General features: G+C 44.0%; 1 protein-coding gene across 11 annotated transcripts in view; it reads left to right on the top strand.

Annotated features, from left to right (window-relative positions):
• Positions 1-17,529, top strand: part of NUDT2 (nudix hydrolase 2) — a 365,305-nt gene that overhangs the window by 24,284 nt on the left and 323,492 nt on the right. For 3 of the 11 annotated variants that reach the window (XM_044077899.1, XM_044077890.1, XM_044077942.1), the window contains one exon: positions 1,235-1,291. The exons of the other annotated variants lie outside the window; for them this stretch is intronic. In XM_044077899.1, coding sequence (XP_043933834.1) covers positions 1,235-1,291 — 57 coding nt within the window. The remainder of the gene's footprint in view (positions 1-1,234; positions 1,292-17,529) is intronic. 11 annotated transcript variants of the gene reach the window in all.

Raw genomic sequence — 17,529 nt, 5'->3', positions numbered from 1 at the left:
ATATTATGAATCTAGATTCAGGGTTTGATAACCAACCTGTTGTTCTGAGTCTAGTTGTAAATCTTACTGAAGCTGTCCTGTAGTTTCAGCTGGAGCTGTGGAAGTTTATTGCTAGTTTCAAATATGAGGAGGTTATCAGCATACATTATAGTATTCAGATTATGGCGGTCATTGATGAAAAGTATTGCAAATAAAAACTGCACTGCCTGTTCATATGGATATTAATACTATTGCAATGTCAGAAAAAAAGTAGAATTTTTTGTTTAAAGCTAAGCTGCTTACATGCCATTAATTACTAAAAAATGTATGCCATAACATTTGCATTCCATATTGTTCACTTTCTTTGTGACAGTCAGCCTATTGGGCTGAAGGTTGGTGGTTTAAGTCCACCCTGGGATGATGTCTTCTTTAGCCATGAAGATACTGAAAGAATTAAGGATGTGAGGTGTTGGCAAGCTGGTTCCTGTAGTCCAGAGTTTGATTCCCTCAGCCTCCATTTGCCTATTTTATCACCTTGAGCAAGTCACTTATCAGACAGTGCTCTGGGGCATTTGGGAAGTCAAACTGAGCTCTTCTGTGGTCTGTTGGACCATGTACCTAGTAAAAACCTATGAACACGTATTTGTTGTACAGTTACACATTGTGTACTCCGTATTATTTCAGATGCTTCACTTTTAAGTTTTCATTTTGGCTGTGTACCATTAAAGCAGTTGCTTTTCACATCTGCGTGGGAAATGGGACAAGGATAGATGGTTTGATGCAGGAAGGGAACACAAATTTCCAGCATGATTAATCTTTAAAGTAGGAAAAGCCTGTGGGTGAAGCTGTTTATCTGAGGCAACTACTTCTACATGGAGGGGTAACTTCCCTTTTTGGAACATGCATATAGTTTTCTGTGATTGCTATGGGTCAAAATGGATTGGGAGGTTAAAAATGAAAATGTGCATACATGAGTATTTTATTGAATAAAAAAGTCTGGGGAAAATGACATGAGTTAAAATAGAGATGAGAAGCCGCAATGGCATATAAGATCAGCCTGCCAAACTAATTTATAATATATGCATTTAAGTTGCAAGTTGGGAAAAAAACTGTCAGGTAGAACATGTGAAAGTAATAGTGTTTTGTCAGTTTATATCATGGAATATAAATGGCACTGTAGGTATGGACAGGAATCAAGAGTATGCCTTGGTTGCCTACCTTTTCCTTTAACTTACTGTTTCTCTGTCCCACCTAGACTACCCTCTAACTCCTCTGCCTACTTTTTTCCACCACATAACCATTTCAATAAAAAGTAAGTGTATTTTAAGCTTTTATTGCTCTTTTTTGAACTATATTGTGCTTAATTGCTGTTTTTATTGCTGTGACTTGTTTTTTTCGGCACTTTGAATTATATATTTTATAGCATAGGCTAAATTCAGAGTTGCTGAATGTAGGCTGTTTGGTATTACTTAACCACTAAAACTAGCCATCCTACATTAAGAAGGCCCTCCTGCATCCTTGTGGCAGAAGTGTGTAGCACAGGACCCATTTGAGTTCGGGGATTGCTGGAAATAGGCTCAGTTTTGGGCTTTCCTATTGGTTAATTTGTGGTATAGCTTTGCTTGCGTTTAAATGCCATGTTTGTGCTTAGCTGCCCACCATGCCACGGGGTTTAGCATTGCCATGTATAGATGCAAATGCTTAGAAACACAGTTTTCCCGTGATATCTGCTAGAGAACCGGCCACCTTTGTTAGTCTCAAAAGCAAATACTGGTCCATGTAGCCCATCTCCACTAGTTACTGCAGTATACCTGGCATAATGGCAGGGATACTGTAGTAACTACAGTACAGTATACCTGCCATAATGGACAGACAGTTTTCCACCATTTCTCCAGCCAACCTGATTGACATGGGCATCTTGAGACAATGTAGTAATTGCCTCGTGTACAGACAACCACTTGCTCCTAAAGCAAACACAGCATGTGAGAGATGTAACTGTACCGTGAAATTAGAATCAGTACTCTCATGTACCAGTATACAAGACATGCAACAGGTTGTCAGCACACACAACTGCCCTTTCGCACAAGATAAGGTCAAGACACACAAGCCCACATATACAGAGGCACTCACTAAGAGCCTACTAAAAGACCAGAGACCTCCCAAGTGCAAACAACATACACGTACTGGTACATGAACAGAATCCACCACTACACATAATAACACACGTATCACTGTCTAAACAATTAAGCCCGAGGCAGAACACCTCAAACCTAATGTTCTGGTCATAGGCGACTCAATAGTGAGACACACAGATGTCCCCCTCCCCCAGGCTGACAAGTGGAGTACCACAGGGTTCCATCCTGGGACCTCTCCTGTTTGGTATCTACTTCTCTGAAGTACAGGCCAACACAGAAGGCCTCTGGCTAACGAAGTTCGCAGATGACTGCAAACTAGGAGCCAGCCATAGTCAAGTCCCCAAATGATGTGGACATCCTACAGAAGGGCCTCACTGAGACAGATGCCTGGTGTCAGAGCCATGGCCTCAAGTTCAATGCCAAAAAGTGCAGTGTCATCCCCTTTGGTAAAAACTCTGTACCCATGAACTACCACATAGGCACCTTGGGACCCAGGTGGACAGTAGTCTCTCCTTTGATAGTCACATTGCCACAGTAGTCAGGAAGGCCTTCTATGTGGCACACCTCATCATAAAAGGGTTCTCATCCAGGAAAAAAGAGGTCATTGTTCCCCTCTACTCGACACTCATTAGACCCATTATAGAGTACAACGCCCTTTTGGAATGTACCTCACAAGACATCTGCAGCAGCTGGAAAGGCCACAGAAGTACCTCACAAAGATGATTACTGGCCTCAAACAAATGCCCTACACTGACCGCCTAAAAAAAACTCCAGCTTTACTCCGTAGCATATCGCCTACTCCGAGGTGATCTCTGTCTAACATACAAGGCTATGTCAAACCCAGAGCTGTTGGACATGCTACACCTAAAGAAATCCCAATCCCTCCGAGCTACACGCTCTAGGGTCCCAAACCTTGTCACCACAATAAACAGGACATGCAGGAGAGAGAGATTCCTGTCCCAGAGTCTTCCCATACTCTGGAACAGGCTACCCATCTATGTCAAGCAAAATTCTTCATTAGTACTCTTCAAGAAAAATCTTGATGAGTGGATGGGAAATAGGAAATACACCCCGGGGATCATTTCTGGGTCTCTGCTCGACAGTGGCACAGGAAAATAACTTTCTTGGGTGGCGTAAGCCAGGGAAACTTGTTGGCTAGACTTATGTAGGCCCTTGGGCTGATAGCCTAGTACCTACCTATGAACAAGGAGAAGGTCACGGTCAGCTGCCTGTCGGGTGCCAGGATCTGCCACATCATATATGCACTCAAGTTGCTCAGCAACAGCTACTGTTATGACTCTGTCATAGTACATGTTGGTGTATTGAGACATACCTTTCTGGACAATATAAAGAGAGTCATGACAGAACTCAATAAGCAGCATTCTACCTTCACCTAGAATGATGCCACAATACAGTCAAAAAAAGATTGAGTTCAATAATTTGCTTAGCTTCTGCTTTCACTCCAGGAGGATCCACTATCCATCTGCCTGTGAAGACATGGACAATAGTCCACGCTGCTTTTCCAGGGATGACTTTCACCTGTCTCCTCAAGGCTTTCAGATACTGGTAAAGACACTTGCCTCCCCCATAGTGCCTTTTTTAGGCAATGTCCAAACAACAAAACTTCTGATGTAAAAAAATCCACTGAAGACAAACTCAAGGTCATGCTGTTTAATGCTAGGTGCTTAAACAGTAAACTGCGCTCCCTGGAAACGCTCCTCATCTTGGAAGATGCTAACGTTTGTGCAGTCAATGAAATTTGGCTCAAGAATGCTGAGAGCACCCTGGCCATACAAGGCTACAATTCCTTTCACATTTTCAGACACCAAAATAAGCGTGAAAGCACCAGAGGAGAGGTGTACCCATCTTCATTAAATTCAAATGCCCCACGAGACTGGTGAAACAGTACTACTCTCTCTTGAGCTACTCCAGGTCCAATTAAGTGTAGGTAAAATATTCCTCCACATCTCTAGCTACAGGTCCTGTACCATGAACCAGGAGAAGCACACCGCCTACCTGGACTTGCTAGAGTCACTCAGTATACAGCCAGACACCTTGGTCATGGGAGATTTCAACTGTCCTTACATTGATTGTGCAACTTACCTGAGCACAAACATGATTGCTATGAGGTTCCTGGAATTAATTCAAATGCCCTGGAACAGTTGGTCTGCATCCCCACAAGGGGCTCAAATGCCCTGGCCCTAGTGCTTACCAACATGGGGGCATCATGCCACTAACCCCTGTGTGTGGCCCTCCCTGGTAAGGTCAGGCAAAAAATGTCTCATTTGAAGTAAAGCTCAAACCTGACACCCCCAAAAGAGTAAAAATCTGAAAAATGTCTCCAAAGCAAATGACTGCTTACTAAGCAATGACATATAAAAAATTTCAAAGCCCCTGCCAACATAGCCAATAATGACTCCTATGTAGAGGAATACACAAATACCCTATACAGCCACTTAAACAAATGCATTGACTTGGCTGTACCCAATGGGAACAAAACCAGGTCTTCTCGAAAAAACAAGCCACCCTGGTGGACTGTAAGTATAAATAAGTTATACAACAAAAGAAAGAAACTGATATCTAAGAACAGGAGGGAACTTGCTCAACACAGGAAAAAAAACCCTCCACACCTTGAACAAGCCCGATATCTTGTTAAGTCTTCTAAGGTTAGCTACGAGTCTAAATTAGCATCCCTAATAAACGACAATCATAAGGCATTCTTTAGCCATGTTCAAAACTTAAAAGGGAATGCCCAGCTGTGTGCCAAACTTATAATGGACAGTACCACACTGAACCTGAGGAAACTGCCAGCCTGCTAGCTGACAGATAATTTCACCCCCCTGTCCCCACCAAACATACCCCAAAGCATTCCTGACAACACTCCTCTACTGAGCACCTCCAACGAACAGGTCATACAAGCACTCTCCAAGGCCAAACACACGGCTTCTATGGGACCAGATAACATCCCAGGCTGCTTACTAAACAATCTCTAAAACAAGACCTAGCGGAACCACTAGGCACTGTCTTGAACCATAGCCTGAGAACTGTCTTTGTCCTGGCAGAGTGGAGAACAGTAACAGTAAACGGTAATCCCCTTGCACAAAGGGGGTCCATCGACTGACCCTTGGAACTATCAGCCCATAAGCCTAACCAGCCTTATCTGCAAGGCCATGGACAGAATCACCATGGACCTTGTCCACAAGGATATAGGTGACCGTCAAACCCTTGACCCGACCCAGTTTGGTTTCATCAAGTGTAGCTCTTGCTTAGCCAACCTAGTGGACTTCTTTGAGAATGTCACCAAAGCCCTGGATGAGGGCAAAACAGTACATACCACCTATCTTTATTTAGCCAAGGTCTGACACAATCCCCCATTCAGGTATCCTAGAGAAACTCTCCCAGTGGATTAACACATTCATTACTAGATGGGTAGTAGACTGGCTCACTGACAGAATGCACACTGTCAAAGTTGAGGGGTCCACCTCACCAGTAGACCAGTTACCAGTGGGTACCACAAAGATCTGTGCTGGGCCTTTTACTGTTTGGAGTCTATTTTGCTGAAGTCCAGGTGAAGCTAGATGGGCTGTGGCTTACAAAGTTTGCAGATGACTGTAAACTGGGCACAATCAGAGAGTCCCCCAACGATGTTATATCACAGAAAGGGCTGACGCAGACAAATGATTGGTGCCAAACGTATGGACTAAAACTTAACATAAAAAAAAAGCCTCATTATCCCCTTTGGCAAAGAAGTAGCTCCAGCTAATTATGATATAGATTGCACCCAGCTAAGCTGAAACCCAGTGGTGCAAGACTTGGGAACACATGTTGATAGCCGTCTAAACTTCGATCACCATGTGTCCATAGTGGTAAGGAAAGCATTCTACATTGTGCATCCCGTAAATAAGGGCATCTCTTCCAAGACAAGGGAGGTTATAGCTCCGCTGTACTCGACCCTTATCAGACCACTAATTGAGTACAGTGCTCCCTTCTGTATGTATCTCACCAGACACCTACAGCAACTGGAGAGACCACAGAGGTTTCTAACCAAGAGAATCTAGGGCCTCCAAAACATGACATACATGGAAAGACTTAAAGCCCTGTCACTGTACTCTTTGTCATACAGGTTGCTGAGATGCGACCTGTGCCTGGCCTACAGAGCAGTCCCAGCCCTAATGGAAATGCTGCACATCCGCAAATCAAATGGGACAAGAATAACTCACTCCAGGGATCTCCGCTTAGCTTGTGATATTAACAGAACTTGCTGGAGAGACAGATGCATCTCCCAGCGATTTCCACTCTTTTGGAATAACCTCCCACTCCAAGTGAAGCAGAGCTCCTCAATGATCCTATTCAAGTGCAGCCTTGACAACTGGATAGATGACTGTAAATTTATCCCAGGGTGGCACTTATGTCCCTCATGGGCAGGGGCAGTCAGTCCAGATCACAGAATCATTCTGCTAATAATAACCATCTAACTGTGGTCAGTAAACGTACTTGGGTTAATACATGGCTAGACTTATAAAGGCCATAGGGACATTAGCCTAGTAACCTCCTATGAACTTATGAATCTATGTATTATATCTTTTATTAGGTTCCCCTAACACATCCACTACCTACTTTCCTTCTCCATATAACCAGATTATCACTTGGTATCCTAGTGCTCTACAATAATACTTTTTACTTTTCTGAATTCTGAGCTGTTTATTTCTTACTTATAAACCATATTCTACTTATATGCAGCATGTGTGCTCTAGTAAGCTCAAAAGTATGTCTACATATGCTACTGTTTGTGCTGTGAATCTGTAATGTTTTATTTACCTTCTAATGAACTTGTCTTCTTGGGCTTCTGCTGAAAAGAGAGTTGTCCAGTCTGACTTTCCCAGTAAAAGCAGATAAATACACCAATAAAGACTAAAATAAGCATGCATAGTAATCACGTAAAAATGAGACACCAGTGATTTCCTGCTCATTTGTTAAAAGAGAGAGACATGTAAGAAATGGGTAGTGGAAATAATTTAGTAGTCATTTGGGAACATATACAGTTCTTCAGAAGGGATAGGTAGGGGGTGGGATAAAATGAAAATGTAATTTAAAAACATAAAAGTAAGAGAGGTAGATTATTTAAAGTATTGCAGATGAAGGAGAATCTTGCAGAACAAAAGGAGAATCAGTTGCTGCGTGCTAAAGGGAAAATAGGGCAGTATTTGGACAGTATGCATGTGTTTACAAATGTTGCTTTTAGGCAACTATTTTTGATCACAGGTCCAGAGCACAGAATCTATCAGCACAACTTGGGCAACAGAAAATAGAAAGGGATGTTGCTAAACTTAGGGAGCCTATGACTAGAGAAAGTAATCAGAGACCCTGTGGAGGTGTTAGAGATATTTAGGAATTCTGTGAAGATTTATAAAAAGTAGAAGGATGGAGAACCAAGGAAGGGCATAAATGGAAATATTTATGGAAGCCAAAATATGAAGGTAATGCTACTCAGGGCTAGAAGTCTAAACCTCAAATTGCACTCTCGAGGCACTCTTAAAAATGGAGAACATCGATATCTGTGCAGTAACTGAGACCTTGTTCAAGGCTCCAGAGAGCACCCTTGCAATACCAGGCTACAACTCTTACCACATTTTTCGGCCACTAAACCAGGATCGAAACACTAAAGGTGGAGGAGTGTCCATATTCACCAAGGATATTCACACCACCAGGCTAGTTGCCCAACACAATGCATCTGAAATTCTCCAGGTGCAACTAACACTAGGTAAGACTGCAATCCAAATTGTAGCTTGCTACAGATCCCCCACCATGCCCTAAGATTCTCCCTACACCTTTCTAAACATACTGGAAAATATTAAGATACAACCAAACACCCTAATAATGGGTGACTTCAACTACCCTGCCATTAACTGGGAAAACTACTCGTGTACCAACATGTTTGCCCAAACGGTTCTTGGAATTCATAAATTCCATGTCCTGGATCAACTAATCCATTGTCCCAGCAGGGGCTCCAATATCCTAGACCTGGTCATTACCAACATAGGAAATCGATGCTCCACACCTATGGTCACCCCCTCATTGGTCAGGTCAGACCATAAGCTAATCACCCTTAACATCCACATCCCACCCCCACCTCCCCAGTAAGGAAACCTCCATAAAAACTTCTCCAAAGCCAGCTTCATGCTACTCAAGTCAGAAGTGACAAACCTCATGACACCCATGCAGACGGGAACTGAAAGTTAAACTGCTGAGTCCTACACTAAGGCACTGTATGAGCACATCCACTCATGCATGAATGCCATCCCAAATAGAACCAAGATGCTCTCCTCCAAAAAAATGAAGCCAATCTGGTGGTCCCCTGCCATAAACAAACTTTACAACAAAAGGAAGAAACTGTTGCAGAAAAGAGGAAAATCCCAGGATGCATAAAGCTCCCTTACCAGCCTCGGTAAGAAGCTGAGATCCCACATAAAATCCTCCAAAGCTAGTTACAAAAATAAAATTGCCAAAGATTCCAAAGACAACCACAAGGCATTCTGTAACTATGTCAAGAATCTATATGGCAATGCTCAGATCTGCTCTGAGCTACAACAGAATGGCATTAAATATACTGATCCCAAGGATATTGCCAGTATCCTGGCAGATCGATTCAGTGCCGACTTCACCCCCCTCTCACCCTCTAAATGGCCCATCTCAATACCGGAAGATTGCCAAATTCCAGTAATAACGGCCACACCGGTAAAAAACACACTCTCCAAAGTTAAGAATAGAGCATCCATGAGACCAGATGACATCCCGGGCTGTGTACTACATGAACTACAAAACGAACTGGCACCTCACCTAAGTGCCATGTTTAATCATAGCCTCACCTCAGGCTTCGTGCCCACTGAGTGGCGCACAGCTACAGTTATCCCACTCCACAAGGGGGGATCCACCTTGGATCCCGGGAACTACCTCCCCATCAGTTTGACGAGCCTGATCTGCAAGGCCATGGAACGTATAATCATGGAACTTATAAACAAAGACATTGGCAACCTTCAAACACTGGACCCCACCCAGTTTGGGTTTGTGAAGGGCCGATCTTGTCTCCTGAACCTGATTGACTTCTTTGAATCAGTCTCCAGAGCCGTGGACGAGGGTAAGGCGGTCCACACAGCCTATCTGGACCTCGCCAAGGCCTTTGACACCATCCCCCACTCTGGAATCATAGATGACCTTACTAACCTGGGCATTAATCCCTACGTCACTCGATGGGTTGCCAACTGGCTTACTAACATAACTCATGCTGTAAAAGTAGCTGACTCCAAATCCAGCTCCAGACAAGTGGAGTACCTCAGGGTTCAGTCCTGGGACCACTCTTGTTTGGCATCTACTTCTCTGAAGTACAGGCCAATACTAAGGGACTCTGGCTAACAAAGATCGCAGATAACTGCAAACTGGGAGCCATTATTGGGTCTCCAAATGATGTGGATACTCTTCAAAAGAGCCTTACAGAAACAGATGATTGGTGCCAGAGCCATGGGCTCAAGCTTAGTGCCAAGAAATGTATAGTTATCCCCTTTGGGGGAAAAACATGTACCCATGAATTACCACATAGGTGGCAGTACACTAAACACCGAAAGTGTGATAAGACTTGGGGACACAGGTGGACAGTGGTCTCACCTCTGATAACCACATCGCCACAACAGTCAGGACATCCTTCTATGTGCCACACCTCATCATCATAAGGGCTTTTCATCCAGAAAAAAGGAGGTCATTGACCCACTGTACTCATCCCTCATTAAACCCATTATAGAATACAACGCCCCATTTGGTATGTACCTCTCAAGACACCTGCAACAACTGGAAAGGCCGCAGAAATACCTCACTAAAAGAATTGCAGGCCTAAAGCAGATGCCCTATGCTGACCGTCTTAAAAAACTCCACCTACACTCTTTCGCATATTGTCTACTCGGAGGCGATCTCTGCTTAACATACAAGGCCATGTCAAACCCAGAGCTGTTGGACATGCTACACTTAAAGAAATCCCAATCCCTCAGAGCCATACGCTCCAGGGATCTAAACCTTATCATCACAATAAACAAAACATGCTGGAGGGATAGGTTCCTGACCCAGAGACTCCCCAGACTCTGGAATAGACTGCCCATACATGTCGAGCAGAGTGCCTCTTTGGCCTTCTTCAAAAGGAACCTTGACGCTTGGATGGGAGAAAGAAAATTCACCCCGGGGATCACGTCAGTCGCCCTGCTAGACAGGGGTCCAGGGAAGTAAATAGTGTGGGAAGAAATAGCCAGGGAATTGTTACAGCTAGGCTTGTATAGGCCCTAGGGCCGATAGCCTAGTACCAACCTATGAACCTTTTGGCAGAGGAAGATAAGGTTTAAGAATTAATAGCTAAGATAGATGAGGATGAGATTAAATGGTAATGAATAACCAGTTGACAAGGAAGTCTCAAAACTTCCACTACAATAGCGTCCATTCCTGGAAAGATAGGAGGAAAGAATGTAATAGTAATTTGGAAGGTTTTTATTTAACAGTATTTTAAAAGGGGGGACAGTACCAACATCTTGTAAGAAAGCTTCAGTGGCTGGACTACCTAAAGAGGGTAAAGGCACTTCAGACTCTGCTTTATATAGACACACTGGAATTCTGAACTATGATTACAAAGTGTGTATATTTATAATAGCTAAAAGAATGGCTAAGGTGTTGTCAAAACGGATATATGGATCTACTTCAGAATCTTGAAGTTTCAAAACTTCAAACAGCTGAAACCATAAGATCCAAGTCTTGAAACTTCAAAAACATAATTAAAAAAACTTTTTTTGTGTATTTTTTCAGCACCCTCCACACCCCCTGCTAAATAAGTATACCAACTCTGAGATCACACTACAGTGAGGAAAATTGTAAATTTCCCATTCCGCTCTATACGGTGATCTCCATTCAAAATGTTAGAAATTTCAAAACTTCGATCTTATGGTCTCAACCGTTTGAAGATGTTCTTCGTGTTTCACTGTTGCAGTCATCACACTTGGGTTATCTGCCTGCAGGCAGCCCTCAGTTGGCCCGAATACCAGAGACTTAGTATTTCTGCGTTGGTTGCTGTCGCTCCAGGTCTGATGTCAGGTTGTCAGGGGTATAAAAACAGCCAGCCGACACCATTACATCAGTCTTTCTTGCCGAGGAGCCCGAAGCAGAAGCCGTTCGCACGAGTGCCGCAAGTTTTTGTTTCCGAATTGAATTATCCTGAAGTCTTCTAAAGCTAAGTACCCCATTGGGGATTCTTTTTTCTTGCTCTAATCGATGTCAGAAAAAAGTTAACAATTGTCTTGCCTGTGGAAAACAAATACCACACCGAGATTTCCATTCTTACTACGTCACCTGTGTAGGCCCAGACCACGACGTACCTTGCTGTTAGTTTTGTGCCTTGTTCAACGCCCAAACTATTCGTCATCTGGCCCTTACTGTCACTAAATACTTACGTTCTCTATCTCTGTATTCTGGAATGGCTTTGGTAAGCCATCTGACTACCGATCTTCCGAAAAAATGTAAGGATAGAGACAGACCGCACAGGTCCAGAACTGCCAATGACGCTTCCGTTAAGCTAGTTGCCAGTTCGCCGGTACTCAGTGAGGTGCTTTTGCAGCCCCTGATGCCCGCTTACTGGATTCCCAGGCCTCTACAGAGACCCATTCGGGGTCCAGTATGCCACAAGACTCTTCTTCGACTACGGAACTTGCGGATGTCTCTACCTTGGATGGGTCCGGAGCCACTGAGCAGGCACTGGCTTCTGAGGAAGTTCTTCGCACTACTGATACTCGACACAAACCGACTTCTTTCGCATCTTCAGTTCTGTCTAAAACTACTGAGTTTCTAAGGCCAAGAGTATGCGCTATGTCTAAAAAAACAAAGACCCAAACTCCTGCACCTGCTTCTTTGCCACAACATCAAATGCTTAAAATGGCAGAAGACCTTTTTATGCTGATTAGGGGAAGTCAGCCTTCCCCTGCCAAGAGAAAGAGATCTGTCTCCAGCAGCTTTAACAGACCAAGACTCCGACGACTCTGAGGTATCTCATTATGAAGATATGTCTTTATCAGAGACATGGTATCTGCTTATGAGGATTCAGATGCAGAGGAATCCATTCCCTCTGCTTCTCCTCCAGAGGATTTTTCTTTTGGTGAAACCTTACATACTTTGAGAGCATTTCCACTGGGAATGCCAGGACTATCCTCAGTCCAAAAACATAGGCTTTTAGCAATACCCCCAGTCCTGGATGTTATGGATGATGTCTTTATGGAATCCAGTTTAACTCCTGATACCTTACTCCTAGGAAACCAGACTGGTACTACAGAGTTCCTGACTCTCACAAATTCCTTTTTAAAAATCCTACTGCTGACCCAGAGGTAATTTCCCATGGGGCTTAAAGGTATCGAAGCAACTACAGGGAGGTATCCCACCCCTTCGTACAGGGATTCCAGAGCTTTAGACATATGGGGTAAGAAAGTATACACCTCTGCAACTCTCGCCATTAGGGCTTTGAATTGCCAGTTTCACATGCTGAAGTACCAACAGCATATTATGGAACTTATTAAGCAAAACATAGCTACCTTTACAGACTGTGCAGAAAATAAAGAATTACAAGAGCTTATGCATTCTGCAAGCCAAGTCAGCAAGCATACTTTGCAGTGTGGCTTTTATGCCCTAGAAGCATCTTGCAGGCAGCAGTCACTGTTTCTGTACTGAAAAGGCATGCTTGGCTTAAGGAGCAGACCTTGCCAGACCATGTAAAATCAAATTTACTAGACACTCCTTTGAATAAGGACAATCTGTTTGGCACCAAAGCTAAAGAGATTCTTAAAAAGATGGAAGAAAAAGCTAAATCTATGCAGACAGTTCTTGCAAGTACAGCCTCCTAGATTCAGTAGGCATTGCCTCTCAAAACATTGGTCCTTTCCAGCCCCCTCAAGTCCATTTCAAACTAGACCCAGGGAAAACGGACCCCCCCCCCAGATTACAGTCTCAGGGTATGCAGAGATCTAAGCAATGGAGTGCCTCCACTTCTAAAACAGGGAGTGTCAAGCCACCCCCTTTTGGAAAGAATTCACGATGGCTTCTCAACTCCACTCCCTGCCTCTGTTCAACTGCTTGTGCCCCTAGGAGGAAAACTTGCCCATCATGCAAAAAACTGGACTTCCATCACCAAAGACCGATGGGTCCTCAACATTGTATCCCAGGGGTACAAATTTTACTTACACTCACTGCCAACCCCAAAAGGGTTCCCAGACCTTCCTTCAAACCAGTGGGCAGAGGCACAAAATCAAGTTCAATCCCTGCTCTCCATAAGGGCAATTCAACCTGTTCCTGCAGAACAGATAGGTCAAGGGTTCTATTCCAGACTTTTCCTGGTGCCCAGAAAAGAGGGCACTTGGCACCCAGTCCTAGATCTTTCCATTCTAAACAACTTCCTGGTGATACCAAAATTCAAAATGCTCACCCTGCAGCAGCTTCTTCCTGTTCTGGCCAAAGATACCTGGTTAGCTACCCTAGACTTAAAAGAAGCCTATCTGCACATCCCTATCAGGGACTGTTGCAGGAAATATCTACGCTTCTGGGCAGGATCAATCCATTATCAGTTCTCTGCACTTCCTTTTTGCTTATCCAGTGCTCCCAGAGTATTCACAAAATGTCTGGCTCCAGCCATTGGCTACTGCAGACAGAGAAAAATTCAAATTTACCCGTACTTGGACGACTGCCTGATTCAGGCAGACAGTCAGGAAATGCTGTTGCAGCACCTGACATTTGTAAAAAATCTTCTAACCTCCCTGGGGTACACCATCAACGAAAAGAAATCAAAACTAGTCCCCAGTCAAAAGATTGTATTCCTGGGAGCAAGCTTGGACACAGCATCCCAGATGGCATTCCTTACTCCAGAAAAACAAGCCTATCTGACAGACTACTTCACTCAAATGATCACCAGAACCCAGCTATCTGCAAGGAAAATCCTACAGGCCCTAGGGTTCATGGCCTCATGTATCATACTAATTCCATGTGCAAGACTGCATATGAGGAAACTTCAATGGTACTTAAAAAGTCTTTGGTGCCAACATTCTCAGGACCTGGAAACTTGTTATTCCTATGATACCTTGTCTAAGGACGGTGGGCAGCAGCATGCAACCACAACAAGGGATTGCCCTTTACTCAACCCCACGCCACCCAGACCCTAACCACAGATGCATCAGACTATGCCTGGGGGGCACACCTGGACGACAAGTGCATTCAGGGACACTGGAGCCTGTTCAGCATGCTCTAACAGTTTTCTGATCCCTACTCTCACCAGTACCCATGCTAATAAAAACAGACACCACAGTTATGTGGTACATCAACAAGCAGGGGAGAACCCACACTTACCCACTCTGCAGGCTAGCCATGGCCCTGTGGAACATGGCCTTGGACATGCAGGTCCATCTGCAAGCTCAATTCCTGCCAGGCAAACAAAACACACTGGCAGACGACTTAAGCAGAAATCTCCTAGACCCACATGAGTGGCAATTAGAGCCCAGCACCTTCAGCCTTCTGATTCAGAAATGGGGGACCCCAGAGGTGGCTCTCTTTGCCTCCCCCTGCAATCACCAGCTCAGAAACTTCTGCACCAGGACACCTCATAGCTGGGCCTGGAAAGTGGATGCCCTATCCTTCCAGTGGGTAAGCCTCTCAATCTGTGCATTTCCCCCTCTGCCCCTTCTCTTAAGAATATTGCTCAAGATAAGACAGGACAGACAAAGGACAATTCTGATTGCCCCGGACTGGCCACGCCAGCACTGGTACCCACTCCTGTGCAGCCTGTCACCAGTACCACCCTGGCACCTACCCCAGAGCCCGACCCTGCTCACTCAGCGGGGGGGGGGGGGTGGATCTTGTATCCACAGCTGCAAACCCTAAATCTTGCAGCCTGGCTTATTCCTTGAATTCTCCCCCAGTGACCAGCCTAAGCAGGCAGGGGCTGGATGTCATTTTTGAAGCCAGAAGACCCAGTACAAGGAAATCCTGTGCTGATAAGTGGAAAAGGTATTGCTCCTGGATTCAGTCTAAAGGAGAGGACACAACCCTGCCCTCCCTACCACTAATCCTGGATTACTTAGCAGACCTACTCAACAGAGGCCTTTCCTTCTCCTCCATTACGATTCATACCTCTGCCATCTCGGCTCATTACAACTCTGAGCCACCCCTATTCTCTCACCTTCTCGTCAAACAGTTCCTGAGAGGGGCAAACAACTTAAGGCCACCAAGGAGAGCACCCACCCCTGCATGGGACCTTAACTTTGTACTGGAAAAACTCACACTATGTCCTTTTGAGCCTGCAGCTTCAGCACACTGAAAATTCCTCCCCTTAAAAACCAGCATTGCTCCTGGCCATCACTTCAGCGAGAAGAGTGTCTGAGCTACAAGCACTTACGGCAGTGGAACCCTTCATTATTTTTCATGCTGACAGGGTCTCCCTCAGGACTAATCCTTCCTTTATTCCCAAAGTGGTGTCCAGTGTGGTTCTCAACCAATGTATCCATTTGCCAACCTTCTTTCCTAATCCTTAAAATAAAGGGGAAAGGATCCTGCACTCCTTGGACGTGCACAGACAGCTCAGATTTTACCTGGGTAGGACTAAGCCCTTCAGGAAATCTGACCAGTTACTACTCAGTTTTGCACCAGGGGCAGAGGGCAAGGCCATTTCTAAACAGACAATTTCCAAATGGATAGCACACTGTATCCATTTCTGCTACAAACACCATAGGAAACCAACCCCTCCAGGGGGTCAGAACACATTACACTAGGGCAACTTCTACCTCTACAGCATTCCTTAGTGGGGTCCCTACCAGGGACATTCTGGAGGCTGCTACCTGGAGTTCTGTACACACATTCACCAAACATTACCACCTGCCTATATTTTCCAAATCCAGGGCGGGTTTTGAAACTGCAGTCCTGCAGGGCATTCTAGCCAGCCCAAGCACTTCTTGAATGCCTTCACCCTTTATACAGCTTTGGGAATCAACCCAAGTGTGATGACTGTAATAGTGAAACACGAAGAACATAGTACAGTTATGTACACTTACCATAAATGTAGATGTTCGAGTGTATTCACTGTTGCAGTCCTGTTTTCCCTCCCTCCAGCCCCCTGCTCTCTTTCTCCTGTTTATGTATACGACTGACCCCTTGCAGGGGTATTTGTATTTACATTTTACTGGTGGTGGTTTCTTCCACCATAGCTTAGCTCCCTGTTGGGGGGCTTCTGACATTTGGGGCAAGAAAAACTGATGTAATGGTGTCGGCTGCATGTTTTTATACCCCTGACGACCTGATGTCAGATGTGGAGCGACAGCAACCGACACAGAAATACTAAGTCTCTGGTATTCGGGCCGACTGATAGCTACCTGCCGGCAGATAACCCAAGTGTGATGACTGCAACAGTGAATACACTCAAACATCTACATTTATGGTAAGTGTACACAACTGTACTTTTTGAAATTTCAAGCTTCTGAAGGAGATGTGTGTGTGTGTGTGTGTGTGTGTGTGTGTGTGTGTGTGTGTGTGTGTGTGTGTGTGTGTATGTATATATATGGATTCCTGTTACAAGAACGAAAGTTCACTACTTCGAACTTGTAATAGGAAGCCTCACTTCTGCGAAAGTTCACTTTAACGAAAGTAAACTTTTGCGTAAGTGCACTTCACCGAAAACACCGCAGCACAGTGGAGGACATAAAAAACAAGCTATGTCCTCCACTATGGTGCTATAGTCACGGACCTTAGAGTTAGGGCATGGGTTAGGGTAAGGGGATAGTTAGTAAAGCTATCCCCTTATCCTAATCCTACGGTTCATGACTATCGCACCATAGTGGAGGACATTACTATGTCCTTCACTGCGTTGCAGTCATCACAGACCTGAGGGTTGGGGCACGGGTCATGGTAAGGGGATAGCCCAACCTGTGATCTAACCCTAAGGTCCGTGAGTACTGCACGGAAGTTCAGTACAACACCCGTTCATTGTACTGAACTTCGCGTAAGTGCACTTTCGATTAAGTGTACTTTCGCTGCAGTGAGCATTCCATGCACTATTTCAAATTAGTGAAAATTACATCTAGTGTATGGAACCCATATGTGTATGTATGTGTGTGTGTATGTATATGTATATATATATATATATATATATATATATATATATATATATATATATATATATATATATATACATATATATATATATATATATATATATATGTAGATATCTATATATATATATATATATATAGATATATATAGATATATATATATATATATATATATATATATATATATATATATATATGTAGATATATATATATATATATATATATGTAGATATATATATATATATATATATATATATGTA

Source organism: Protopterus annectens, chromosome 1.part1, assembly GCF_019279795.1.
Source record: "Protopterus annectens isolate FY-2018-M chromosome 1.part1, PAN1.0, whole genome shotgun sequence".
Taxonomy (NCBI): Eukaryota; Metazoa; Chordata; order Ceratodontiformes; family Protopteridae; genus Protopterus; species Protopterus annectens.
The sequence above is the reverse complement of the archived record's forward strand: the minus strand, read 5'-3'. Positions and strand labels throughout refer to the sequence as shown.